Source organism: Monodon monoceros, unplaced genomic scaffold (genome assembly GCF_005190385.1).
Source record: "Monodon monoceros isolate NGI ecotype Baffin Bay Population unplaced genomic scaffold, NGI_Narwhal_1 Super_Scaffold_22, whole genome shotgun sequence".
NCBI lineage: Eukaryota > Metazoa > Chordata > Mammalia > Artiodactyla > Monodontidae > Monodon > Monodon monoceros.
Window position 1 is genome coordinate 72,010,928 of NW_021703779.1, and position 26,230 is coordinate 72,037,157.

The 26,230-nt window shown below is 35.0% G+C and overlaps 1 protein-coding gene across 1 annotated transcript; it reads left to right on the plus strand.

The window, feature by feature from the left end:
* Window positions 1-985: 985 nt before the first annotated feature.
* ZNF711 (zinc finger protein 711) lies at window positions 986-25,139 on the plus strand. Its single transcript, XM_029240592.1, has 10 exons — window positions 986-1,107; window positions 2,172-2,299; window positions 3,247-3,978; window positions 10,462-11,022; window positions 16,190-16,345; window positions 17,041-17,178; window positions 19,315-19,452; window positions 20,317-20,364; window positions 21,787-21,930; window positions 22,461-25,139. Exons 3-10 carry the CDS (start codon window positions 3,900-3,902, stop codon window positions 23,636-23,638), a joined length of 2,442 nt encoding a protein of 813 aa, XP_029096425.1. The 5' UTR covers window positions 986-1,107; window positions 2,172-2,299; window positions 3,247-3,899; the 3' UTR covers window positions 23,639-25,139.
* The last annotated feature ends 1,091 nt before the right edge of the window (window positions 25,140-26,230 follow it).

The following is a 26,230-nucleotide window of genomic DNA, read 5'->3' on the forward strand; positions in this document are numbered from 1 at the left end:
TTTGAGAAACCTGGAAAATAGAAAATCTTCCCACGGAAACTCCTCAGGGTCGCGCCAAGATCGAGGCTTGCGCACTGGGTCTCGGCCGGTGGCACAGCCCCGGCTTGCAAGTCCGCGGGGTCTCCGGGCAGAAACCCAGCGCGGGCTTCTGGATCGACCGCGCGCGCGTGCGCGCTCCTCCCTCGGCCCCCTACCCTGCAGCAAGGGGAGCGTGACGTAATGCAACCTCAGCAAGTCAGCCGCTATATAAAGGAGGACTAGGCGGCGCGCCTCCCAGACGCAGAGTAGCTTGTGATTGGCTCGAGCTGCGGAACCTCGGAAACCCGAATGTGAGGAGCTTACGGATCCACAGCTGCCGCCCCCCGCAGAAATCCGGAGCGCGGTCAGAAGCCAACTGGCGGTAGCGGCTGCAGGTAAGGAGACTCCTGAGGAGAAAGTAGAGGGACTCGGGTCCGCTGCGCTCAGTGTCGTTAGCGTGAGTTGAGGAGAGGCTCCCACCCAGCGTGTAGTGTAGGACGAAGGGAACAATGGAAGTGGCGTCTAGTCCCTAAGCGTTCCCTCCCCCTCGGGCAGACAGTGTTTCTCCTCAGCAGCAGCGGGTGGCTGGAGGAATTGAGAGAATTACTTCCCCCTCAGCTGATCCGTTCTTCCCCAAGGCCAGAGCCCCCGGGGGCGAGAGCCGTCGTGGAGGCCGTCGGTGGTTTAGGGTGACGGGAAAATGGCGGAAAATAAAACAGTGAAGTGAAGAATGCGGCGGCCCCCTGGCATTTTCTCTCGGCGACCCCCGCCCCGCAATATTCCTCTCGGTTGCACTGCCCCTACCTCGCCCCCCGCCCCCCGCCTGCCGCGAATGGTAACCTTGGAACGCGCGAGGGATGGCGGCGTTTGCGAGAAGGTGGCACCGAATCGGGCATTTTAGGGGCTAGGGAAATGTCAGAGCCTGGAGTGGGGGTGGGGGGCCGTGTGCGGCAACTGTCGCCTCCGTTAAAACACCACCATTTTGGTTCCCAGCCGCCGTCTCCCGTGTAGCGGGGCAGAGGTAGCAGGAGGAGGATGAGGGGTTGGGCAGCACGGCGTGGGTAGCAGCGGTGGCGACCGCTGCACCAAGTGCGGGAGGAGGGGTAAGGGTATTCTTGTTTCTTCGCTCTCTTGACTTTCCACTGCGAAGGTTCTCTTGTTTGGTTGAAGATCCAGGCAGATGGGTAATATATGGGAGGGCACATGTGTGCATTCTGCTCAAAATGATTGAAACTTGGCATGATCATGGGAAAGGGAGACTTCTGCGGGAAGAGGGCTGCGTCCAAAGCTGCAATACTGCTACTTGCCAGGGCTCCTTTGTCTCCTATCTCTGCTAATACTACTTTCACATTCTCTTGCTCTGCCGCCTTAGGATTTCTCTCCTGTCCTTCACCCTATTTACATTATTGAGAAGCTAGGTCCTGAGTGAACTATGTTTAGAGGAGACGAGGAGACAAATGAGAGTAAAATGTGGGGGTGGGGTTGTCTTGTTTTGATTTTTGTTTTGTGATTTCTGCTCCGCACATATTTATGGAAAGATGTTTACTTGAAGAGTGCTTGGTGGGTACCTCCATTCAATAAGGATGGGAGATACACTCTTGAGAAGACTGAGAAGCCTAGCTATCTATTGGCTGTTGAATCCTTAACACACTGCTGTTCTCATACCTCATTCATTATTGATCTTATTGAAACTTCCTATATGGGAAAAAGGTGCTCCAATTTATTTGTTTGGTATTCTTGCAGTGTGATACTTCCCGTAATAGTTGCACTGTGTGTTAAAATTTTTACACTTCATTGAGCACTAGTGCAGATTTTTCTCTATGAATTTGGCAAGGGTAACGCTTGCCCTTGGTTGGTTCTCTTTTACTTTCCAAAATAAGGTATTGCTAGTGATTATTAAAATATGCTTTAGGGAAGATTTTGGTTTAATCAGGTGGTCGAATTCTAAGTGAAATAACGTTGCTTATGTCGTTTTAGGTAGTTGTTTCTGTTGCAATCCCTTCGGTTGCTTTTTAGATTAGCAGTTTTGAGCATATGAGCCCTTCCTAATCTCACCCTGCACATTAAAGTGTAAAGAAAAATTCTTAAGTTGTGTAAGAGATTTGGTTTAAAATGTTTTAAAATATCTAATTGTGAATGTATTTTTACAATAGGTAAAAAGAACGTTTTTCCAAAGAAAGTAATGTAGTTCAGAAGGAAAAATAACAAAAAGAAAGTGCTGCAGATTTTATTTTACAATATGTAAGAAAATCAACAGTTTCTTCAGGATACTCATATTAAGGTGATTAACAAATTACTTAATGTTTTATCTTTAATAATTAAACAAAATTAAGTGTTAAAACATTTTAAAGACATCTATAATTGTTCTATTAGTTATGTGATAAAGAAAGCAATTACTCTAATTAAATTTGGAATAGTACACTGTTTTAAATGTTAAAAATAAGTCCTTATGGCATTTTAATTTATCTCTCTGAAGCCCCAGGTAGTTTATTGTGAACTCTCTTGGCCCCTCTTGACTTCATTTTGAAGGCAGAAAATAATGTGGTATTTGAAAAAAGATAGAGAAATATAGCTAAGAGTTTCTAAAAATTTGTAATTTTGCTCACACATGAAGTAATTTTGTTTGAATCATTTTAATATACAGAAAAATAACCTACTGCTGTAGGATTTTGATATACATGACTCAAATGTTAATAAAGATTACTCTGTGAGACTTTCCTGCCTCTTTTACACCTATCAAATTTTGAGACAAGGGAAAAAATCTTAGTGATCTCTGGTACTTAAGGATAGATTAAGTTGTCTTACATGGCAGCTTTCTAAAAGTTTCTAAAACTTAATGATGCAACCGCATCTTTTGTGTGGTATAGCCCAATTTATTAAACATTCCTAACTAAAAATGAGGAAATGTTTTATAAAATTGACAGACTTTTTGGTTGATTTACTTAGAATCTTATGTTTGAAAGCGAAGTATACATGTAGTTGTAAGAAATACGTTGAGTTACAGAACCTGACTTTAGGTTCTATACGATCTGGTGATCTTAAATATAGGATAAGTCATTTGAAATGAAATAGGTTGAGCCCTTGCTTTCAAAACTAGCATGAGGCTAGTGTGACTTTATTAATCATTAATGAAAAAAATTAGTCATACAATTACAAGTAAAAGATATTCTGAAAGAACCAATTTACTAAATGTTTGTATGTGATTGATCTTATCTCCACTATATTTAGGAAGCAGTCATGTTTCATGAGTCCTCAAAACTGTGAGACAAGAGAATGTAGTAGAATAAGGCCAGACGTCCTTACTGGCTCAAAGAACTCCAGGGAAACTGGGATAGAACATTTTACATTATAAGTAGAACCCCGGGAGCCAGAGGTGAAACACATGTTTATCTGCAGAACTACGCTGCAGAGCTGAGCTGGGTCTGGAAGAAATGGATGAGAGCCACTGGATGAAATTCACTAATACTAGACACCTGAGTCCTCTAGTAATGTATAAATATCCCAACTATTGTCTGTTGTCATCTTGTTCTCTTTTTTCTTCTTATTTAATAACATTTTAAGTGGAACCTCAGTGCTACAGTTTTGTTCTTTTGCTTGCTTCTTTCACTTCCCTATGGCTCATCACCCTTACTGTGCTTATTCTCCATTATCTTTGGTTTACTTCCATTTGACCCTTCTTTTATTTTTGGTTGTCACATAAAGCATCTAATCAAGGTTTTTGCTTGTTTTGTTTTCCTTTGTAATGAGATTTGCACACCTGGTTGAGAGGCACATTTTCAATTGCATTATTTTCTCAAAGCAACTGACTTTGGCCTAAATGTATTTAAACTATTTTTAAAACCGTTTCTTTTACAGAGATTTGTGAATGAACTTTGCTAAGTATGGATTCAGGTGGTGGGAGTCTTGGATTGCACACATCAGACTCTAGAATGGCACATACCATGATTATGCAGGATTTTGGTAAAGCATTTTCTTTGTTATATTTTTTCTTTCTTTTTTAAAAGTCAGAACATACTAAATATCAAAACTGTATTGGGGAAGGGGAGAAATGACAATGAAAAAATGTTCTTTTGCCAGGAAAATACATTTGTAGGGCTTATTTTCTTAAAGTAAGGCGATGTGTCAGTAGTCTAGATAAAATCATTCTTATAATTTTGTGGGAAGGTTGAGGTAAGGAAACTTGGAATATAGTGGTAATATGTCATTGGAAATGAAAACCTCAGTTTGCATAAATACCTGCATCAGTTCTCATGTGTAGGAAATATTAAAATATAAAATACATTTTAAGTTGCATTGTTAATAAAGCTGAAAAAGGAAGTACTTCAGTCATTTCAAAGAAGTTAGTTAGATGCTTATATAGTGATAGAGGAATATCTTGCACTAGGGGATTAATTATATTCTGATGCCATATCCTCAGAAAGTTGTTACTAATAGCATTACCTTTTTATTTTTTTTTGAAAAAAAAATTCCCTACTTTTGTGGCCGAGTTTTTCAGTAGCCTCTTAACAGTAGTCATTTTGATGAAGATGATAAGACTCGCTTGACAGTCAACAAAGAAACTGAATTTGGACAGGTTCAGTCTGAATGATAGAAGAGAGAGGTATCTGAAGTGTAAGAGGCGGGCATAGAGTGGTAAGAATTAAAGAAAAGATCAGAGTGAGAGTAAAAAAGGTAAATGGTAAATTGGGACCAAAAGTAAACAGAAACATGAGATACTGTGGAATTGTTAAAGATGAAATTAGGAATGGGGGATTACAACAAGTGATACTTTACTCAATTAAGAAAATGCTCCTACTGTTTTCAGATAATATGGTTGAATATGTTGTTTTGTCCTCTGTTGTAAAGCTCACAGTAATGAGAGCCAGAAGAACTAGATTCTAGTCTTGGCAGGCCTATTAAATTATCTGTGTAAATGGGCAAATTACATATTTCACTTTTATGAAGGGGTTGGACTAGAAAACATTTAATGTCCTCCCCAGTTCTCTGATTCCTTGACCTTTCTGTCTGATGGTAAAGGTGCAATGCGTAGATTAAGATTTAATATGGTGGGAATCGAGATGACTGTGTAGTTCATGAAATAGAAAGGAATTATGGATTTATTCTGCTGAAAGAGTCAGAAGTGAGTTGTGTTGATTATTGATGACTTAGAAGTGATTTTATGTGAAAAAAAAGTATAGGAATAAACTCTAGAAGAAGGACAAAAGGCTGAAGCATAAGAGATTTCACAAATAATTTTGTGAATTCTTTGCTAGAGATAGTTTTTCAAATTCTGGAACACTTGAAATTCAGTGTGATAAATTAAGTTTCGGTTGAAATTTCAACTTTAATTTTTTACCTTTTAAAAGTAAGATATTTTTAAATGGAAGAAAGGCAGTATTTTCTACATTTAATACAAAATATTACCTACCCTGTAGTATCTGGTAAAGTGCCAGAACCCCCCTCACTCCTGAAGAAGTTGCCCATTGGCAAGTAAAACTTGATTCGTTTCAAAGAGTGAAAAAAATGTCTGATTGGTGCTGGTGAATATTTGCTTGGTGTTCCTCTTACCTTTCTTTCCACTGTTCCTCCTCAATGTCTTGAGGTTTAATCAATCCCTTATTTATCTAATACTAAGCTTTCCAAATTCTAAAAATTGATTAGAAATTAGATACATTCTCTTTAAATTTTTGCTAACATCAAAACTTAGATATCTGCAATGCCATAAATTAATTGTACTTGTGAAACATAAGAGTTTAGCATACATAGGTAGACCTAGCCAAGTAAACACATTGTGTGGCTCAGGATCTCTAAATTCTGTAAGGTTTTTGGTTAATATGAAATGGCTACTATATTAAGAATCTAGAAACAATAAATGCTGGAGAGGGTGTGGAGAAAAGGGAACACTCTTGCACTGCTGGTGGGAATGTGAATTAGTACAGCCACTATGGAGAACGGTATGGAGGTTCCTTAAAAAACTACAAATAGAACTACTATATGACCCAGCAATCCCACTGCTGGGCATATACCCTGAGAAAACCATAGTTCAAAAAGAGTCATGTACCAAAATGTTCATTGCAGCTGTATTTACAATAGCCAGGAGATGGAAGCAACCTAAGTGTCCATCATCGGATAAATGGATAAAGAGGATGTGGCACATATATACAATGGAATATTACTCAGCCATAAAAAGAAACGAAATTGATTTATTTGTAGTGAGGTGGATGGACCTAGAGTCTATCATACAGAGTGAAGTAAGTCAGAAAGAGAAAGACAAATACCGTATGCTAACACATATATATGGAATCTAAGAAAAAAAAATGTCATGAAGAACCTAGGGGTAAGACAGGAATAAAGACACAGACCTACTAGAGAATGGATTTGAGGATATGGGGAGGGGGAAGGGTAAGCTGTGACAAAGTGAGAGAGTGGCATGGACATATATACACTACCAAACGTAAAATAGATAGCTAGTGGGAAGCAGCCACATAGCACAGGGCTTTGTGACCACCTAGAGGGGTGGGATAGGGAGAGTGGGAGGGAGGGAGACGCAAGAGGGAAGAGATATGGGAACATATGTATATGTATAACTGATTCACTTTGTTATAAAGCAGAAACTAACACACCATTGTAAAGCAATTATACTCCAATAAAGATGTAAAAAAAAGAAAAAGAATCTGAACTATTAATTTAATTGAGAAGTTTATTGGACCAGTTTCTTTTGAAGGATACTTTAGAGTTTAAATTTTACAGTAGTATGATTTATGTAATAACTTGTGCATGTCTCAGTGTAATAGTTGCCCTTGGAATCTGTGCCATTGAATTTAGTTGCTGTTTAAGTTTTTATTGCTGAAAAGAGTCCATATTGCTTTGGGTCTTAAGTAGCAGAAAACCTTAGATGGTGGCCCAAGATGGACCCAACAAATACCAAATTTTATGCTGTCCTGGTGAAATTCCAGGTATTCACATTTAAATTAAATAACTTTAGTAAAAAGGGAAATGCTTGAAATAATGACTTGTTTCTTACTGTTATCTGGTTATCTAACTGATTTCACACTTTTTAAAAGTTCTTCATATCATTTATAATTTGCTACCTAGTGAGATAAATTTTAATTCCCTTTAATGCTGCTTACTAAATGCCTTAAATTTTAAACAAGTGACTCTATGGTAGGTCTTCTTATTCTTTCTCTTTCAAACTAGTCACTCACTTGATTAGCCCTATAAATTCCTTAAAAAATAGTCTCTAGAATAAGTAAATTCTATTCTCCTTATTTAGGCAAGTTTAAAAAAAAAGCCAGTCTGGAGTAAAACAATGAGTTCAGTTCCCAGCTTGAACCTTGGGCAAGGTTATTTATTTATTTATTTATTTATTTATTAACATCTTTATTGGAATATAATTGCTTTACAATGGTGTGTTAGTTTCTGCTTTATAACAAAGTGAATCAGTTATACATATACATATACCTCCATATCTCTTCCCTCTTGCGTCTCCCTCACTCCCACCCTCCCTATCCCACCCCTCTAGGTGGTCACAAAGCACAGAGCTGATTTCCCTGTCTGTGCTATGCGGCTGCTTCCCACTAGCTATCTATTTTACGTTTGATAGTGTATATATTTCCATGCCGCTCTCTCACTTTGTCCCAGCTTACCCTTCCCCCTCCCCGTATCCTCAAGTCCATTCTCTAGTAGGTCTGCGTCTTTATTATTCCTGTCTGGGCAAGGTTATTTAATCTCTCTAAACCATAGTTTGTTCATATTTTAAATGGGGATAATAACACTCACCTTATTACAGAGTTCTGAGGCTTAAATGAGATAATATATGTAAAAGTATTAGGTTGCTTGGTGCATAGTACTCAATAAATATAGCTAGAGTATAGCTAAAATAAGTGACTTTGTTTAGAAAGTCAGTGAAATCTAACAGATGAGTTGATAAGAGGAAAGTGCAAAATTTAATAAAAAGACATCTTGGATCTTGGTCTGAGTAATCTGCCAATACCCTGTGAGGAACCCATTAATTCTTGGTCTAAGATCCTTAAATTATTTAGTTCAGGGCAAACAAGGATGTTTGGATTTTTTTGGTTTAGATCTGATTTATTTTGACCTGTAATTTCCTGCTAGAGTTAAAGACTAGGTAAACTGAAAAACACTTATTCCTTCTTCTTAGAATCCTCCCAAACAGGTTAATCTGAACCCAAGCCAGCACTAGCATTATTCTATCCTTCCATCCTTCCCTAGTGTCTACTCTCAGAAACCAAACTACTCTCCAGCAATGTTCTAAAATAAATGGGATTTCCCATATTTTAAGTCTAACTTATGAAAAGATTTTATAAAATACTAATTTCATTGTTCATATACATAGAATTGCAATACTGTGAATTTTATAGGGTTAACATTTAATTTTTCCCTGCTAAAAACCATATTTCCAGTCTGGTTGAATACTAAATTTGAACCCTCACCTTCTCCCTGTCTCCAAAAATGGCCAGTGGAGTAACAAGTGAATAGAAAGTACTTGTTCTATACGTACTCCCTTTGTCTACCAGATTTTCAAGGTTGAGGCTGTGTCCTTTTGGGTAATATGGTGGTTTAGGTGAGAGTTTGAGAATAGTGAGAAGGCTACAGAAGGGTTGAAAGGAAGATAATCCTGAAAGGCAGCTTTTCCCTTCTCACCTTATTTTTTGATATGTTAGGGTATTAGTAGTGTTTACTGGTCTCCATCCTAACTTGCTAACAAACTTCCATAATGAATTGGTTAATAATAGTGAACAGTGTATAACAAATGGTACTCTTTCAGGTATTACTGTATAGAAAGTGATCATTATGAAGAAAAGGCTTTGTACTGGATTATTTCATGTAGGTAATTTTGTTGTAACCTGGCCCACACACTCTGTTAATTTGTTTACTATACCACCTCAGGGAGAATGTAACAGAATTACTCATGAAGGAATTTTACACTCTTACAGTATTTACAAGGGGGGTAGGAGTTAGTGTTTACCATGCTGCTCAAGAAAAATGTTATTTAAAACTTTATTCCTGCAGATTTACTAATTTAGAATTTAATGCAATTTAGAGTTTGTATGTATGTTTTTTAAATAAACCAAATCTTTACCTAAAATGAGTTGATTCTTTTTCTCCTCAAATCAGATGTTAAAGGATGCTTTCCATTTTTGAATATAGTAATTCTTGTACGATAAAGAAGTTCAGGGACTTTTATGTTTATAATACGTATTTTCTAATGTATTAAGCTTGTCATATTTTATTAACTCAATTTAACATATTAGCAACCTTTTATGTTTGTGTGCCTTTTTTACTTTAATTTTAATTTTTTGAAATGTTAGACTCACAGGAAGTAGAAAAAATAGTATATAGGGTCCTGTATACCCTTTACTCATCTTCCTCCAATGGTGACATCTTTATAATAACTGTAGTACAGTATCAAAAGCAGGAAATTAACATTGGTACATTATTGTTAATGGGACTACATATCTCATTCAGTTTTCACCATTTGTGTGTGTGAGAGTGTATATAGTTCTATGCAGTTTTATTTCATATATAGATTTGTGTAGACACCACCACAATGAAGATACAGAATGGCTCCATCTCCATATATATGCTATGCCAAAATAGTCACACACACCCCAACCCTTGGCAACTGCTAATCTGTTCTCCATCTCTATAGTTTTAGAATTTTGAGAATGTTATATAGATGATTCCATTTATACATTATACAGTACAGTAACCTTTGGTAATTGACTTTTTTCACGCAGCATAATTTTCTAGCAGTTGATTCAGGTTGTTGAATGTATCAATAGTTTTGTCCCTTTCTTTATTGCTGAGTAGTATTGCATAGTAAGGATGTGCCAGAGTTGGCTTAACCAACCATTTACCTGCTAAAGGACATTTGAGTTGTTGTAGTTTTGTTTTTTGCTACTAGGAATAATAGCTACTATGCACTGTTATGGATATTTATGTACAGCTTTTTGTGTAAACATATTTTAATATCTGTGGGAGAAATGCCACAGAGTACAGTTGTTAGGTTGTATTGGTAAGCACATGTTTTTATAAGAAACTGGGCAAATTATTTTCCAGAGTGGCTGCTGCCGTCACGTATGAGAGATCCAGTTTCTCTGCATCCTCACCAACCTGTGGTGTTATTGTTTTTTATTTTAGTTATTCTAATTGGTGTGTAGTGATATCTCATTGTAGCTTTTTTTTTTACTTGAAAATAAAGTACATTATTTTTAAGGTCTTAATTTAGATTTTACTAATATCGTTTTCACCCATCTCCACCCCAGTTCCTGGTTGGTGATGATTTTTATTACAGTTAAATTGTCAGTGGTTCTTTAAAATGATGGTTTGCCCAGGACTGTTTCATATTTAAAAACTATTTTATGTCATCTGATATATACATACAGTACTTTTAATTAATAAAATAACTTTACTTTTTTTGGATAATTGTTTGTATTGTAGTGGCTGGAATGGCTGGTACTGCGCATATCGATGGAGACCATATTGTTGTTTCAGTTCCTGAGGCTGTATTAGTTTCTGATGTTGTCACAGATGATGGGATAACTCTTGATCATGGCCTCGCAGCTGAAGTTGTCCATGGGCCTGATATCATCACCGAGACTGATGTAGTAACAGAAGGTGTAATTGTTCCTGAAGCCGTACTTGAGGCTGATGTTGCTATTGAAGAAGATTTAGAGGAAGATGACGGTGATCACATCTTGACGTCTGAGCTAATTACAGAAACTGTTAGAGTACCTGAGCAGGTTTTTGTGGCTGACCTTGTTACTGGTCCTGATGGACACTTAGAACATGTGGTCCAAGATTGTGTCTCAGGAGTTGACTCTCCCACAGTGGTATCAGAGGAGGTTCTTGTAACTAATTCAGATACAGAAACTGTGATTCAAGCAGCTGGCGGTGTTCCTGGTTCTACAGTTACTATTAAAACTGAAGATGATGATGATGATGATGATGATGATGATGATGATGTCAAGAGCACTTCTGAAGACTACTTAATGATATCTTGTAAGTGAAACTTAAAGTCCATAAGTACTAAGATGGGGATCTATTCAATAAAAGTCATGGGGGTGATCATTTTGAAAAATAATTTTTTTCAAAGCTGTGTTGTTGAGATGCTTTTTTGAATTTGTTCATGTTTTTAATTTATGAAAATTTATACCCACAATGGAGTAAAATAATGCAATTTATTAATATCTTAGAACAAAAATACAGATTTGGAAGGTTCAAAAAGAACATTAAGTGACACAATATTTTAATGGTAAATATATATATTTCAAAATGGGAAGTTTATTTCATGCAACCACTGCCTTCTTTTTAATATGACAGGTACTGGAGATGTCAGTTCAGTTTTGCTTAGGAGTTTAAGCATAGTATGTTAAGAAATGTGTGATTAGTTTTTTGAATTAAATACTTGAAAAGTAAATAATCAACTCAGATTGTGTTCTACAGTTCTGCCTGTGTTTGTTTTCTGTTGCCTATATATGTGTCTGTATAGTCCATGCAAAAGTACTTTAAACATATTTATTTCAGACTGCTTTACGATGTCCTTAAGACATTCTATCTGAATGAGGAAGATAGAAATATCTTATTCTCATTTTAAGTGGTAAGTTTGCCTGAACAGCAACAATAATAAAAATCTCACGATAAGTTATTGATGGAGCTTGAGGAAGAAGTGGGTCTATTCTTTATAAAATTTGAAGGCATTCCTTTATTTAAAAAATCCCTTTAAAACTTAAATAATTTTTTATTTTAGAAAATAGAATATACAAAAATTAAATATTTTTTATATCATTCATTCTCTTGCCACCCAGATCCCTAACTTTTTATAATGGTTAGAATATTCAAATTGAGACTAGTTACTCTTTTTAACCATTTTCATTTATTTTATTTTATTTAGTTTTTCCCTTTTTTTCTTCATCACTTAATCTTTAATTCATTTTTTTACCTCTTGGTTTCTGTTGACCATTGAATCTTTCAGGAGTTAGAGAATAAATTGCCTTGAAATATCTCAATGGTAATTTTAAAAGCCCTCTGTTTTTTTCCCAAGATATCTTCAAACTACTCAAGGGATAAAATTGAAGACTTAAAACAGACTGTTATCTTATTCCTAAATCCCTAACTATTCCTGTAAGGAAATCTTATCAGCAGCTGAGTTTGTCTTCTCTCAGTCTCTGAGGTGCATCTGAGATTTTTCCACTTTCAGACCAAATGTCACAATTTCTTTATCTTAGCAGTTGGTTAGGCTGTCCCACTTGTGCTAAGTAACTTGGAAATTAATATAGGATAACTGTATCTGTCTAAAGTTATCCCAGGTGTGCTTTTCTTTAAAAATACCTAACACCCTCAAAACATTCCTGGGTGATGATTTGCTTTATGAAAAGCTTCACCGGAGAAGGGAGGTTCCTTTAAATAATGAACCAATATAATGCATTCAAATTATTTTTTTTACCTATAAAATCAGTTTTTATTTCTTCCAGGAAAATAATTTTGTATAAAGCAAAACATATTGGTAGGGTCATTATGGGAGCGGTCATGAAACCTCACCAATTTCAGGGGTAAAAGAGAAAAGTTAACACCTTTGTATTTTTTTTTTAGTATAATAGCTTTATTGAGATATAATTCACATGCCATACAATTCACTCATTAAAGGTGTGCAATTCAGTGGTTTTTCATATATTCACAGAATTGTATCACCATCACCATAATCAATTCTAGAATTTTTCTTCCCCCCAAAAGAAACCCCCATACCCTTGAGCAATCACCCCTGCCGCTCCATTCACCCCTCAGGCAACCACTAATCCAAATTCTTTCTCTATAATTTGCCGGTTCTCAACATTTCATGTAAATGGAATCATATAATATATGGCCTTTTGTGTCTGGCTTCTTTCTCTTAGTATAATGCTTTCAAGGATCATCCATGTTGTAGCATGCATCAGTCCTTCATTCCTTTTTATTAATGAGTAATATTTCATTATATGGATATACAGTTTATTTATCAGTTCATCAGTCGATGGACATTTAGGTTGTTTCCACTTTTTGGCTGTTATGAATAATGCTGCTCTGAACATTCATGTACAAGTTTTTGTGCACATAGGTTTTCAGATGTCTTGGATATATACAGCTGGGAATGGAATACCTTTGTAATTTAAATATTACTAATTTTTGTTTGTTTCATCATTGCATAATATGGATCCATTACACATTGCCTCACCCCATCCCTGTGGTACATCAATACAGAGTTGACCCTTGAACAACACAGGTTTGAACTGTGTGGGTCCACTAATACAAAGATATTTTTCAATAAATATATACTACAGTGTTACATAATCTGAGGTTAATTGAGTCTGCAGATGCGGAACTATGGATACGGAGGGGCAACTGTAAAGGTATACATGGATTTTCGACTATGTGGAGAGTCAGTGCCCCTAAGCCCTGCATTGTTCAAGGGTCAGCTGTAGTCTATACTGATGTCATATTCACCATATAATTTTGGTAGATGTAACATGAAAGGGGTACAGTAAAAAGCCTACTTAGTTTTTAAAAGAAATATTATACTGTACATTTTGCTAAAATGAAATTTTAATCAAATTGTACCAATGGGCTATAGAAGAATATTGAACGATAGCAAACTTTGTAGGGTTGGCAAATAATGCACCTTACTGTTTTTTTTTTAATTTTTATTGGAGTATAGTTGCTTTACAATGTTGTGTTAGTTTCTGCTGTACAGTAGAGTGAATCAGTTATACGTATACCTATATCCCCTCTGTTTTAGATTTCCTTCCCATTTAGATCACCACAGAGCACTGAGTAGAGTTCCCTGTGCTATACAGTAGGTTCTCATTATTTATCTATTTTATACATAGTAGTGTATATATGTCAATCCCAATCTCCCAATTCATCCCACCCCCCGCACCTTACTGTTTTAATATTATATTTAGCACCAGTAGAATTCTGCGTTTTATATACTATTACCCACTTATCACTGGCTGGGATGTCATGTGGGTTGGGAAACAACACCGTGGGACTTGAATGTTGTAAGCCTTATAACAAAAAGGTTAAGCTTGAATTTTGGGTATTTTGACTATTATCTGTGTAAAGAAGAGTCTTTGAGGATCTATTTCTAAAATCTGTTGATTGCCTGTTAAATCTTTGTTAACTTTGTACTTTCTATAACAAAGGATATAGAATAAATCTTGGTGAAGTTGATGGTTTATCTCTTAAAACTGTACACTAACATATTTAATAACTTTATCATCTTCTATGAACTTAAAATACAGAACAAGTTTAATTACTCAATACATTTCAAAATTGTTCATTCTGAGGAATCTAATTAAGTAGAAAATAATGGATACATTAAACTGTGTACCTCGAGGAAAGGTATAAATGGAATCAGAATAGCACCAGTAATTTCAATACTTAAAGCAAAAATTATGGTACAAAACTTTTGAGAAATGACCAAACAAATGTCTATTTCATTTCATGAGCTTTAGTTTTGTGAATTACAGTTTTAATTCAGTTTATCCCAGGAGGAACTCTGATTACTTTTAACCATTGAAGTGTAATAAAGTAGTATTTATCAGATGAGAGTATTTTTTTCATTAATTTACTGTTAGTCCAACCTAAGAAATTCATATTTTGGACACTTTTTGAGTGTTTTATATCCTACGTCTTTATTTCCAAGAATGAGAAAGTACTTTTTTCTGAAGACTTAACTTGCCTCTTAATTTTTTTAATGATCTCATTGTTTTATTCAATGTATTTTAAAAGAGAGGCTGTTAAAAACCAGTAATATCAGATTCTTCCTCATCCTTTTTTCTTTCATTTTAATCTGTCCCATTGTGAAAAAAATATTTGCCAAAAAAGTACTAACAGAATTAGGGTTTATGATGGAATGAAAATATTTTTTTCTGTTTATTTTGATCATTTAGGTACTCTCTTTCATAGACAATAAACTATTTGAACTCTTAAATAATGTGGAATCATTTATATTTAACCACAAAGTTAAAGTAGTTTTACATTGTAAGAAGAATTTCTGAAATTCTGGTGTTTTCACCATTTTGAAAGGCCAAAGGAATATTTTTGAATTTGCATGTATCAAATTTGAAACTGAGGTAGAGAAAATCTAGACTTTAGATCTTACTGAAATTCATATTTTAAGAGTACTGAGTTAAAAACGTTTTAATGTCACTTTATTCTGTTTTCAGTAGCTCTGGAATTGTTTAGATATAGTCAAGGCTTCATGATTTTGTTTCATATATGATACTATGATACATATAGTAGGGAGGAGCAGATTTTCAGTTTAGGTTACATTTCAGTTTTTATGGGGACAGGACAAGCATTGAAATAAAAAATGGTAGGCATATAATCTTTGGGGGAGTATATTGTTTAATATTTATGTCCAAAGAGCAAACTTTATGAATATAATGTATTCATTGCATAGTTTATGCACAGTATTCACTTGAAACTAAATGCTATTCTTAAAGAATCAAATTTTTAAGTATACTTAAAATGTAAGTAATATTGTTGCTTTATTTTATATATGATTTGAAGCAAATCATACAACGGTAAACCTGGAAGTATACAAAATTTCTGATTTGAAGTAGCCTTCCATTGACTCAACAAGAATTAAAAATATCTACTAAGATTTTATTTTCATGATTTCTGAAAAGCCCTTTTTATGAAATAATTCAGGTGTTTTCTATTTTCTCTTTTTTTAAATACTAGATTTCATATGTTAATTGGTTTTAGATATACTGCTATTTAATTTGGGAATTGTTTATGTCAGCTTATTTCATGAGTACTATATATTTTATGTTCTAATTTTTGTTATTAACTTTGGTGTTAGGATTTAGCTTAAAATGTTGAATGTAATGGAAGATTATTTAATCTTTTCCCAAACCACTTTAATTAAAGCTGTATGGTTAAGAGTATTTCATATACATAAATTGAAATCTGTGATTATGTCTTTTATATAATTATGATCATGTAGTATATCTGTCTTGTATACATTTTTTCATGAAATATACCACTCTTAATGGTTGCATAATAGGTCATTAATTGAATATAGTGAGTAGGTGGTTAACACATTATTTCACATTGCACTAATACTTAACACCGACTAAATGTCAGTGGTACTTTTTGACTGAAACAGTTTCCCGTTTATATTTTACAGTGGATGATGTTGGGGAAAAATTAGAGCATATGGGGAACGCACCATTAAAAATCAGCAGTGATGGTTCACAAGAAGATGTTAAAGAAGATGGATTTGGTTCAGAAGTAATAAAAGTGTATATATTTAAAGCTGAGGCTGAAGATGACGTTGAAATAGGTACAAATAATTTAATTTATTGCTATAATGGTTAGGAATTAGAACTTCTCTTTTCTGGAGACTAAGTTCTAATATTGCCTTCAAAGTGCAACTCTTATAAAAGGTTTCTTTGGGGATGGAATATTTTAAAATTATATATAAATATAAATCAGGGATAGAGAACAAGTCATCTTAGATATTTTTAAACTTGAGTAGAAGATTCCAGTTGAAATTTCAAAACATATGAGTGGAGGGGATTTGGTTTAGAGTAGGAAATTATGAGTATTTAAGGGCAGGCTAGAGGCAGGGTGCTTTGGATTTTAATCCTAGTTCTTCCATTCAGCTGAGTGGTCTTTGGTGAATTACTTAACCTTCTTCTGCCTCAGTTTCCTCATCCATAAAATGGCCATAATGGTAGTAACTACCTTATAATGCTATTGTGAGGATTAAATGGGTAAATACATGTAAAAGACTTAAATAGTGCTTGGCATATACAAGTGTAATGTAAGTGTTAACATTTGTTGTTATTTCTTAGTGATGACTGAAAATTTAAAGTGCAATTTATAAGAAAATTCTCTTGACACTTAGAAATTTATGTTTGAATATTTGAGGGGGAATATTTTTCTGAAGGAAAATATTTTTATGTATCCTTCTTATTAATTTAGGGAATTATTCCATGATACTTACTGATTTTGATACATGTTTTAACTTTTAAGGTGGAACGGAAATTGTCACAGAGAGTGAGTACACCAATGGGCATTCTGTAGCTGGAGTGCTTGACCAGAGCCGAATGCAGCGGGAGAAGATGGTTTACATGGCAGTTAAAGATTCTTCTCAAGAAGAAGATGATATCAGTAAGGAAAAAAGGCACTGTAGTGACTTATCAGTAGTCATCATGCATTCTTAAAAAAAAAATCTCATATTCAAGCACTACATAGGAACAAAGTTCAATAAAATAAGTCTGACCCTTCGCTATAATTAATTTAAAGGAAAAGGGTCCTTTTGACTATCCGTGTATGCATGTATTGTTCAAATGAGAAAACATAAAATACTGTGTCTGAGATACTAGGGATACAGAGATCAGCTAAATATGGTTCCTGACTTTAGGATAGCCCACAAATATGTAGGGAATTACTGAGGATCTACTTTGTGTGTGTTATTGAATATGTTGCATATGTATTATCTCATTTAATTCTCATAATTCATCTCTGAGGTAGGTGGTATTAGCCCTGTTTTATGGAATGAGAAAGTGCTCAGGGAAATTAAGCAGTTGTCCAAGGCCATTCCAGTATTAAATGAGGAAGATAGGATTTGAACTCATGTCTGCCTAACTCTGCTGTCAGTGATCTTTGTACATGGCAGTGAGCACTGTTGACCTCTCTCTGAATTTAGCAGTAGAAGGGCTAGCTGTTTGTTTTCCTTCTGCCACTGAGAGATTAGCTGAGTAAGTATTCTTCCAAGTCAAGCCACCAGGATTTTTACTTATTATGCCGTTGATGGTCTCCAAGTAGTTGCTCTTTAAGGTTTCTTGCGGCTGAGTACCACAGGGAGTAAAAAGCTCCTCACATTTCCTTTCCTGCCATGGTACACATTTCCTTATGAAGATGTTTTACTTTCTTCCTACTTTCTCCTCACCTCAGTGTAGGAATGCAGCCCTTCCTTAAGGCTTTTTCTGTCTTCTTGCCATGCTGAGACAAAAACTACTTTGTTTTGCCCTAGAAGAGCAAGAGCCTCCACTTCAGTGCATTACCTTGATAATAGTTAGCTTTACCTATACTGCACTATGATCCCCACTCCTCAAATTTCCTCTCCTAGAAGTCATAGGGAGCTGAATTCCAATCCCAAACAAACATGAATAATATACCACAGCTGAAAATGTCAAAACAAATGAGTCTAGAGGATTTGGTTAGAGAGAAAAAGAATTAATTTCTATTTGGTCTCTAGATTCTTTCTTTTCTGTTTTACTCATTGGTCAGGAGACTGAAGGTTAGGTTAGCTGATGCCAGAATTCCATAAGGATGTGCAAAACTTAGACCAATGTTTCCTTCTGGTTAATTGAAAGAAGGGAAACCTAGGAGAAAAGGTCTACTTTTTTCCCACATTTTTTCCACATTTTTCAGTAGTGAGTAGGGACTTCCCTAGTGGTCCAGTGGTTAAGACTCCATGCGTCCACTGCAGGTGGCATGGGTTTGAGCCCTGGTTGGGGAAGTTCCGCATGCCGCACCTCGTGGCGTGGCCAAAAAAAGAAAAAAAAATTTAGTAGAAAATCCCAGTATGTGAATCAAAGGAAAAGCGTAAATTCAAGCCAATTTTCTACTTAACACTTTAAATCCAAATGGATTATTTCACATAAAATATACTTACTGACCTTCTAGGTTTAAATTCTTTTACACTAATACTATGTTTTTTTAAATGTCTCACTTAACGCTTTTGTCTTCAGTAGGGTCTCTGAAAATCCTGCCTCTTAATGGGTGTCCACATAGCCTTGAGCCACCAGCATTTTATATTATAACCATATATTATGGTTTTACTTTCATTTTTAATTCTTTTTCAATTACTAGTATTTTTGACAATTTTTCACTGCATGTACAGTACTGCATTTAATTTACATGTGGGATAGCATGGGCCACTTTCTAGTACTGATTCTATGGGAAATGCCTTCTGAGTTCTGAAGAACTGTCAGGCAGAATTATGGAATACAGCTCTTCTTATAAATTCCTAATGCCCAATGGACTGTGAAATCAGTCAATATATTTCAAGCGCACGTTTTATATAATCTAGAAGTCATTTTCGTAGGACTAGGTTTTAAGAGGAGGATAAGAACTTTGATAAATTACTGTCTCCTAGTGGCACCAGCCTGCGAAGTGCCTAATGTAATTTTTAAATTAACCAAATTGAAATCTTGAAAGTTGAAAGATAATCGTTTGGAAATTTTTACCCATTTATTAAATACTTGGGGTTATAAACAAGCAATTATTTCTAAAATTTAGGTTGCGCTGAAATAGCAGATGAAGTTTACATGGAAGTCATTGTAGGGGAAGAGGAAGGAACTTCTCTCCCTGAGACTCAGCTTGAGGACTCTGATGTTAATAAAACAATTGTCCCTGTTGTCTGGGCTGCGACATATGGTAGGACACTGGCATTTTTTCACCTGATAAGTACATAACATATCTATTTGATCAGCCTTTAGGTCATTAAATATGCTGTGCTAATGCCCCCATGAGTTGGCTAATACTATAAAATGTTTTGCTGTGGACTGATTCATCTCTAGTTACTTACATAATTTTTGTACCACATATCTTGTGTTATTTACAATGAACCTTGCTTAATGCATTTTGTTTTTCAGTAGGATTTATTTTAAATCCTACATGTATAAGTGAGTGCCATAAAAAGTTTTATTTTTCTAAAATAGGAATATCCTTTGAAAATTGATCCTTCCCCTTTTGGAAAAACTTATTTTATGTTTTAACACCACAAATAATAAGATATTGGGGTTTTGAAAAGGAACAGAAATCCAAGTGTGCTCTTCTAGGAAGTACGTAATGAAAGGTAAATTTATCGTTATTTTTTCCTTTTCTATTTTATCTCATTCTTACTTAATTTACAAGATGGTCCAGGTATACTCTTTACTTTGAAAAATTTTGTTGTTCAAATGCATTAATTTATCTTTACTTGGTTTTTCCAAAGGTTCATTCATTCAACAGTCATTTATTGAGCATCTTCAATTTTGAGGGTATTCTGCAGAAATATCTACCCAGGTTTTATTTGAAAAGTAAGGTTTTCCTAGATGTTAGTAGTTCGAAGGATGCTGACAGCAGCCCTTATTTTCAGTGTGTGATATTATCTAATCTATGGGAGTGGAAGAACTCAACAACAAAAAAGTTTAATCCAAGGAACGGTGATCAAAGTAAGATTTTGTAGATTAAGATGTGATCTACTAGTAATCATTATACTCAGTCTATCAGTTTTTAATTAGCCTTTTTTTTTTTAAGGAGATGAAAGAAGAGTTTCTCGAAGGTATGAAGATTGTCAGTCATCAGGTGAGAGAGCATTATATGTGAGATGTAAGTTAGGTAGCTGGTTTTGTGTACTGCTTGGTAGATACAGAGTTATTAGTTTGTGTGTACAGACCCATTTGTTAGACTCTTACTTGCCTGGTCATATCTAGTTAGTTAGAAGAGTTTACCTCTTTGGGGAATTGATTAATTTATATAGAGACATAGCGTGTGTTATTCTGTGAATGCAGTTCATTTTAGATTTACCTCACGATTTCCCTGGTGGTTCAGTGGTTAAGACTCTGCCCTTCCACTTCCGGGGGGCATGGGTTTGATCCCTGGTTGGGGAACTAAGATCCCATATGCCACATGGCATGGCCAAAAAATAAAAAAATTAAAATTAAAAAAATAGATTTACCTCAAGATACAAATATCAGGCCACTTACTACATGGGCCATAAAAAAGTTACTATGGAAAAAATTATAAAATAGAAATTACTCTGACATGAAAGTAAAAGTTGCCCATGATATCAACCACTTGTTAATGTCTTCCTTGGGTTGGAACTATTTTTTTAATTTCTATGGCAACCAGTAGATTTATATAGCTGTTACATAAAGCTCATGTGTCAGCGTAAATTTTTCTTTTTTAGTTTTGATACACTTCATATAGTGTTATTTATTCCATGGTTGATAGTTCTTTTTATCTTCTTACACAAGAGACTTTTTCTAATGATTAAGTGTCTATTTTGTTTCTATCTTTAGGAGGTATTTGACTCTCTAACTGTAGATTTCAGGGGAATTAATGAGAGGCATATATATCACAGCATTTAAGCTAAACAGTTTCTTAGGGCTACATTTTTAAACTAAATTGCATAACACAAGAGATTGTGAGAACTGAGATTTTATTAAGTACTTTATTCCATATACACTGATCCCACTGAAATTGCAGTAGATTGCCTGCCACTTTTATCTTAACACTTAAAAAAATCAATCTTAATACTTTTAACATTAAGTAAACTATTCTAAAGCATAAATACAAGAAATCTGTTGTTTGTCATATATTACAGTTACCATGATTGTATTGGATAACTGACATGTGTAAATTTCTTTGCTAAATCTCTTTAATTTCATCAGCCTTCGTCAATGAGAAATTGATCTGATGTCAAGATTTTGTTTAGGGTCATAAAATTCAGTTTCTTATGTTTCATTCACCTTATCAGTTTGTTCCTTTAGGATGAATAAATTGGGATATTTTAAAGTTACTTCCACATGGTATCGTATTTAAAGTATTTGCATATACACATGTGTGTGTAAGAGTATAAAAGACAGAGAAGGAGAAGATGGGTGTACTTTGTGAAATTTAGTACTGCAATGGCAACTGAATGCCATGTCTTCTCTAATTTGTCTAACTAAAACCAAAAAAGTGTAAATATATGCAGTTTAATAGTGTATCGATTTTTTTTTCCAGGAAATACTTTGGACTCAACATTAGAAAACAGAAGTAGTACAGCAGCACAATACCTTCAAATTTGTGATAGCATTAATACAAATAAAGTACTTAAACAAAAAGCTAAGAAGAGGAGAAGGGGAGAAATGAGGCAGTGGCAAACAGGTAAAATACTAATACATTACTCGATGAATATTATAATTACTTGAAATGCAGTAGTATTTTTTGTAACCCAAGAATATGCCAGTTGTTTGTAGTGTAGTTAGTCCTACTCCCATGTACCTACTTGTGTTTGATCTAAATAGTTGGGGTTTTTTAAATGTTCTACTGGTACTTAATAAAACTGTGCTTGTTTGCTTTTTACTCAAATGATGTTTTTAAAGAGAATTTTCAGGTTGGTTTAACAATAAAGGGTGCCTATTTCTAGTTTACAAAGTGCATGTGATATATAGCATTTTGGCAGGTGAATAGTCTATAGTAGAGTGCTGCTCATTACTTTTTAGTGAGCTACTTTATTATAAATTGCTTTCAATGTGCATTTTATCTTACGGGATCTTATTCTACTAGTACAGTTCTCACATTGTGAATGTCAGCTAATTTTGCCGCCTTTGTGGTAAAACTGTTTAAAACAGTCTGGCCAAATTTCACAACTTCCCTGTTTTGTTTTGTTGTTGTTGTTGTTGTTTTTAATCTAGCTGTTATAATAGGTCCTGATGGACAGCCCCTGACAGTATACCCTTGCCATATTTGCACGAAAAAGTTTAAATCCAGGGGATTCTTGAAAAGACACATGAAGAATCATCCTGATCATTTGATGAGAAAAAAATATCAGTGTACAGATTGTGACTTTACAACTAACAAGAAAGTGAGTTTCCATAACCACTTAGAAAGCCATAAGCTTATAAACAAAGTTGACAAAACCCATGAATTTACGGAATACACACGAAGATACAGAGAGGCTAGTCCATTGAGTTCAAATAAACTTATATTAAGAGACAAGGAGCCGAAGATGCACAAGTGCAAATACTGCGACTATGAAACTGCAGAACAAGGACTGTTAAACCGACATTTACTGGCTGTTCACAGCAAGAATTTTCCTCATGTTTGTGTTGAGTGTGGGAAGGGCTTTCGACATCCTTCTGAACTCAAGAAGCATATGAGAACCCATACTGGTGAGAAGCCATATCAATGTCAGTATTGTGTCTTCAGGTGTGCAGATCAATCAAATTTGAAAACTCACATTAAGTCTAAGCATGGTAACAATTTGCCATATAAATGTGAGCATTGTCCCCAAGCATTTGGTGATGAGAGGGAACTTCAACGCCATCTGGATTTGTTTCAAGGACATAAGACACACCAGTGTCCTCATTGTGACCATAAGAGCACCAACTCAAGTGACCTTAAGCGGCACATCATATCTGTCCACACTAAGGATTTTCCTCACAAATGTGAGGTCTGTGATAAAGGTTTCCATCGTCCTTCTGAGCTCAAAAAGCATAGTGATATCCATAAGGGTAGGAAGATTCATCAGTGTAGGCACTGTGACTTTAAAACATCAGATCCATTTATTCTTAGTGGTCATATCCTTTCAGTTCATACTAAGGATCAGTCACTGAAGTGTAAAAGGTGCAAAAGAGGGTTCAGACAACAAAATGAGCTCAAAAAGCATATGAAGACTCACACTGGAAGGAAGATTTACCAATGTGAGTATTGTGAATACAGCACTACAGATGCATCTGGCTTTAAACGACATGTGATATCAATACATACAAAAGACTATCCACACAGGTGTGAATTCTGCAAGAAGGGATTCCGAAGACCATCAGAAAAAAATCAGCATATTATGAGGCACCACAAGGAGGCTCTTATGTAATAAGATCAATATAAAGAAAGAAGCTATTTAGAAAATATGACATGCTACATGGAAAGATAATTTCATGAACTGTTTCACCTGGTTACAAAGCTTGATATTAAATAATAAATTTACATTCTTTTTACTAAAGATCTTAAGATATTTGAATTGAGAGGGGATCTCATAGCCCTTTGAAATTAAAGAATTTAAGGAGCACCATAGAATGGTTGCAGAAAACCTTATTGTCTATTTAATAGTATTATAAGCATAATTCAGCTACAGGGGGGAAGAGCAAAGACAACCACTTTATTTGGCTGATCATACTAGAGACAGATGTTTCTGAAAAGATCATATCTAATTGAGGAGTTTAGCAATGCTTTGCTATCGCAAGCGTCACTTTTATGCCGTTTTAGAAATGGAGTGGGGAAATAAAATGCAGTCATCCATTAGTCACTTAGTCATTGAGCCTTTATATGGTACCTGGAAATTGAATTCCAGAAGTGGCAAAAGTTTTGTGTATTCATCAAAAGAAATTTCACTGGAAAACAGGTTAGATTAATTCAATACTATTTAAAAGAATTTCAGAGCTGCTAAGATTTTAACACAGGATAGGATGTTTAAATTATAGCATTCTGTACTGAAGTCTAAAGATTAAAGTTCCCCTTTTTCTGATGTTCAAATTGATTGTTGTTCAGTGTGGCATATATGACAGAAGTATATTTGAGTCAAATGTGGCTTTCTAAAATGGATGCAACAGTAATGTTGCAAAGTTAGCACTATATTTCTTAATGATCTAAAGATTAAATTGAGAGAACACAGTTTTCTTAAATATTATGTTTAGAGGTTTTTTTAGGACAGTCATAGAAAGTATGATTGTTCTAGTCTTACTTGCTCTAATGTTTAAAGGTGCAATTTTATGCCATTATTGAAAATTTTGATTTTTAAAATCTATATACCATATTATTAACATGAATTTTCAATATGAGGCAGTATTTATGCGGTATTTAACAAAACACTATGCTGCCAATAGAGCTTGGAGGTGGATATTCAGTTTACAGTGTATAAATTTAAAATATGCATCCCTTTAACAATGCTTCATGTTAGCATGCTGCAAATCAACATGGCGCTTAAAATAAAAAGCAGGTTTAGGGAAATTTAATGAAAATCCTGTTCATAAATGTAATGCATATGATGTGTATTTTTAAGTTTTAGTTGCTTCATGTTTACACTCAGCTGTTAAACATAACTAAAATGTAATTTTACTTCATGCTATATTGTGGCTTTGTGTTTTAAATAATGTTCACCTTTCTGTTTTTGCACCAGATAGGAATCAGTTCCTTGAGAATAAATTTTTTATCTTTCTTAACTTCAGAATATTAAATTTGGAAATCTAAAATTGTGTGTCATGTGATTGTAAATGATGTACACGCTGTAAAATAAGATTGTCACTGTTATGTGGGATTATTATTTCTAAATGTTACTCATTGAAATGAGCATACAATAAAAAGCATTTATTGCACTTCAGGGTTTTATGAGTTTATTTAAAGTTGTGTTGCAGTGTCCCTCATTAAAAGACTTCACTTAAAATTGCTCTTAGGCAATTTTGTCTGCAGTTTAGCGTCTTGTAGGATTTTGTGCATTAACAACATGAGCTAGGAATTTAAACAATTATGATGACTATGGCATGATTATTCCTCAAAATTTTGTGTTTTTGCTAAAACCGTGATGGAATGCTTTAAAGTTGCCCATCTTAAGACTTGGGACTTAGTATTACAGAGGAAACTAAAAATTCTTAACCTGCTTAAGTAACACAATCCTGAAAAATGAATCTAATTATATTCCCAATAGACCAATATACATTCAAAAGGAAAAGTATTAAATCAAGTATTTGGGAAATATTTCTGCAAATGAGCGTAAAAATAACGTGCTGTATTCAAACTAGTCAGCATTCAGTAGAATCCATGTACCTGGATATAATATATAGCACTATTGCTAAGACTCTTTGTCAACTGGGTTATTCTTTAATGATCACTAAGAGAAAAAGAAGGAATCTATTAGCCATTACATGTTAGACCGGTGCTTTAAGCTTTAATTCTATAGAGTTCATCTAGGGAACTTATTAAAATATACTAATTCCATAGGTGTAGGCCGGGGCCTACAATTCTGCATATCTAGCAAGCCCCCAATGTGTTACCATCATAGAAATAGTAAGGTGTTAGACAAAGCCCCCAGTGTAATTCCCATACACTTTGCCAACTTTGCTTAAACAAATATCTATGGGTGAGTACATAGAGGAAATCCATACTGAGGACTTGGCATTTGAGCTGAGACATGAGTGGCAGGAAAGAACCAGTCATGAAAATCTTGTGCAAGTGCAAGAGCATTCAAGGCAGAGAAACACACATGCAAATGCGAACAACCTGAAATGGTACCAGCTTTGGCTGGATCATGGTGAAGGGAGACTGATTAAGGGATGAGACCTGTGAGAATTTGAAATGGGAAGTCATTGGAGGGTTTTAAGGAAAGGAGTGATATGATGTGATTTACGTTTTGACGATCACTGTAGAGGCTGTGTGAGGAATGTATTGTACAGGGACCAGAGGAAGCAGGCAG

What these genes read in the sequence shown, in the direction of transcription:
- ZNF711 (XM_029240592.1), top strand. Translation starts at nt 3,900, where the DNA reads ATGGATTCAGGTGGTGGGAGTCTTGGATTGCACACATCAGACTCTAGA. An exon ending in TCAAGAAGAAGATGATATCA is followed by an intron (nt 17,179 to 19,314) that starts GTAAGGAAAAAA and finishes TCTAAAATTTAG; the next exon opens with GTTGCGCTGAAATAGCAGAT. An exon ending in TGAAGATTGTCAGTCATCAG is followed by an intron (nt 20,365 to 21,786) that starts GTGAGAGAGCAT and finishes TTTTTTTTCCAG; the next exon opens with GAAATACTTTGGACTCAACA.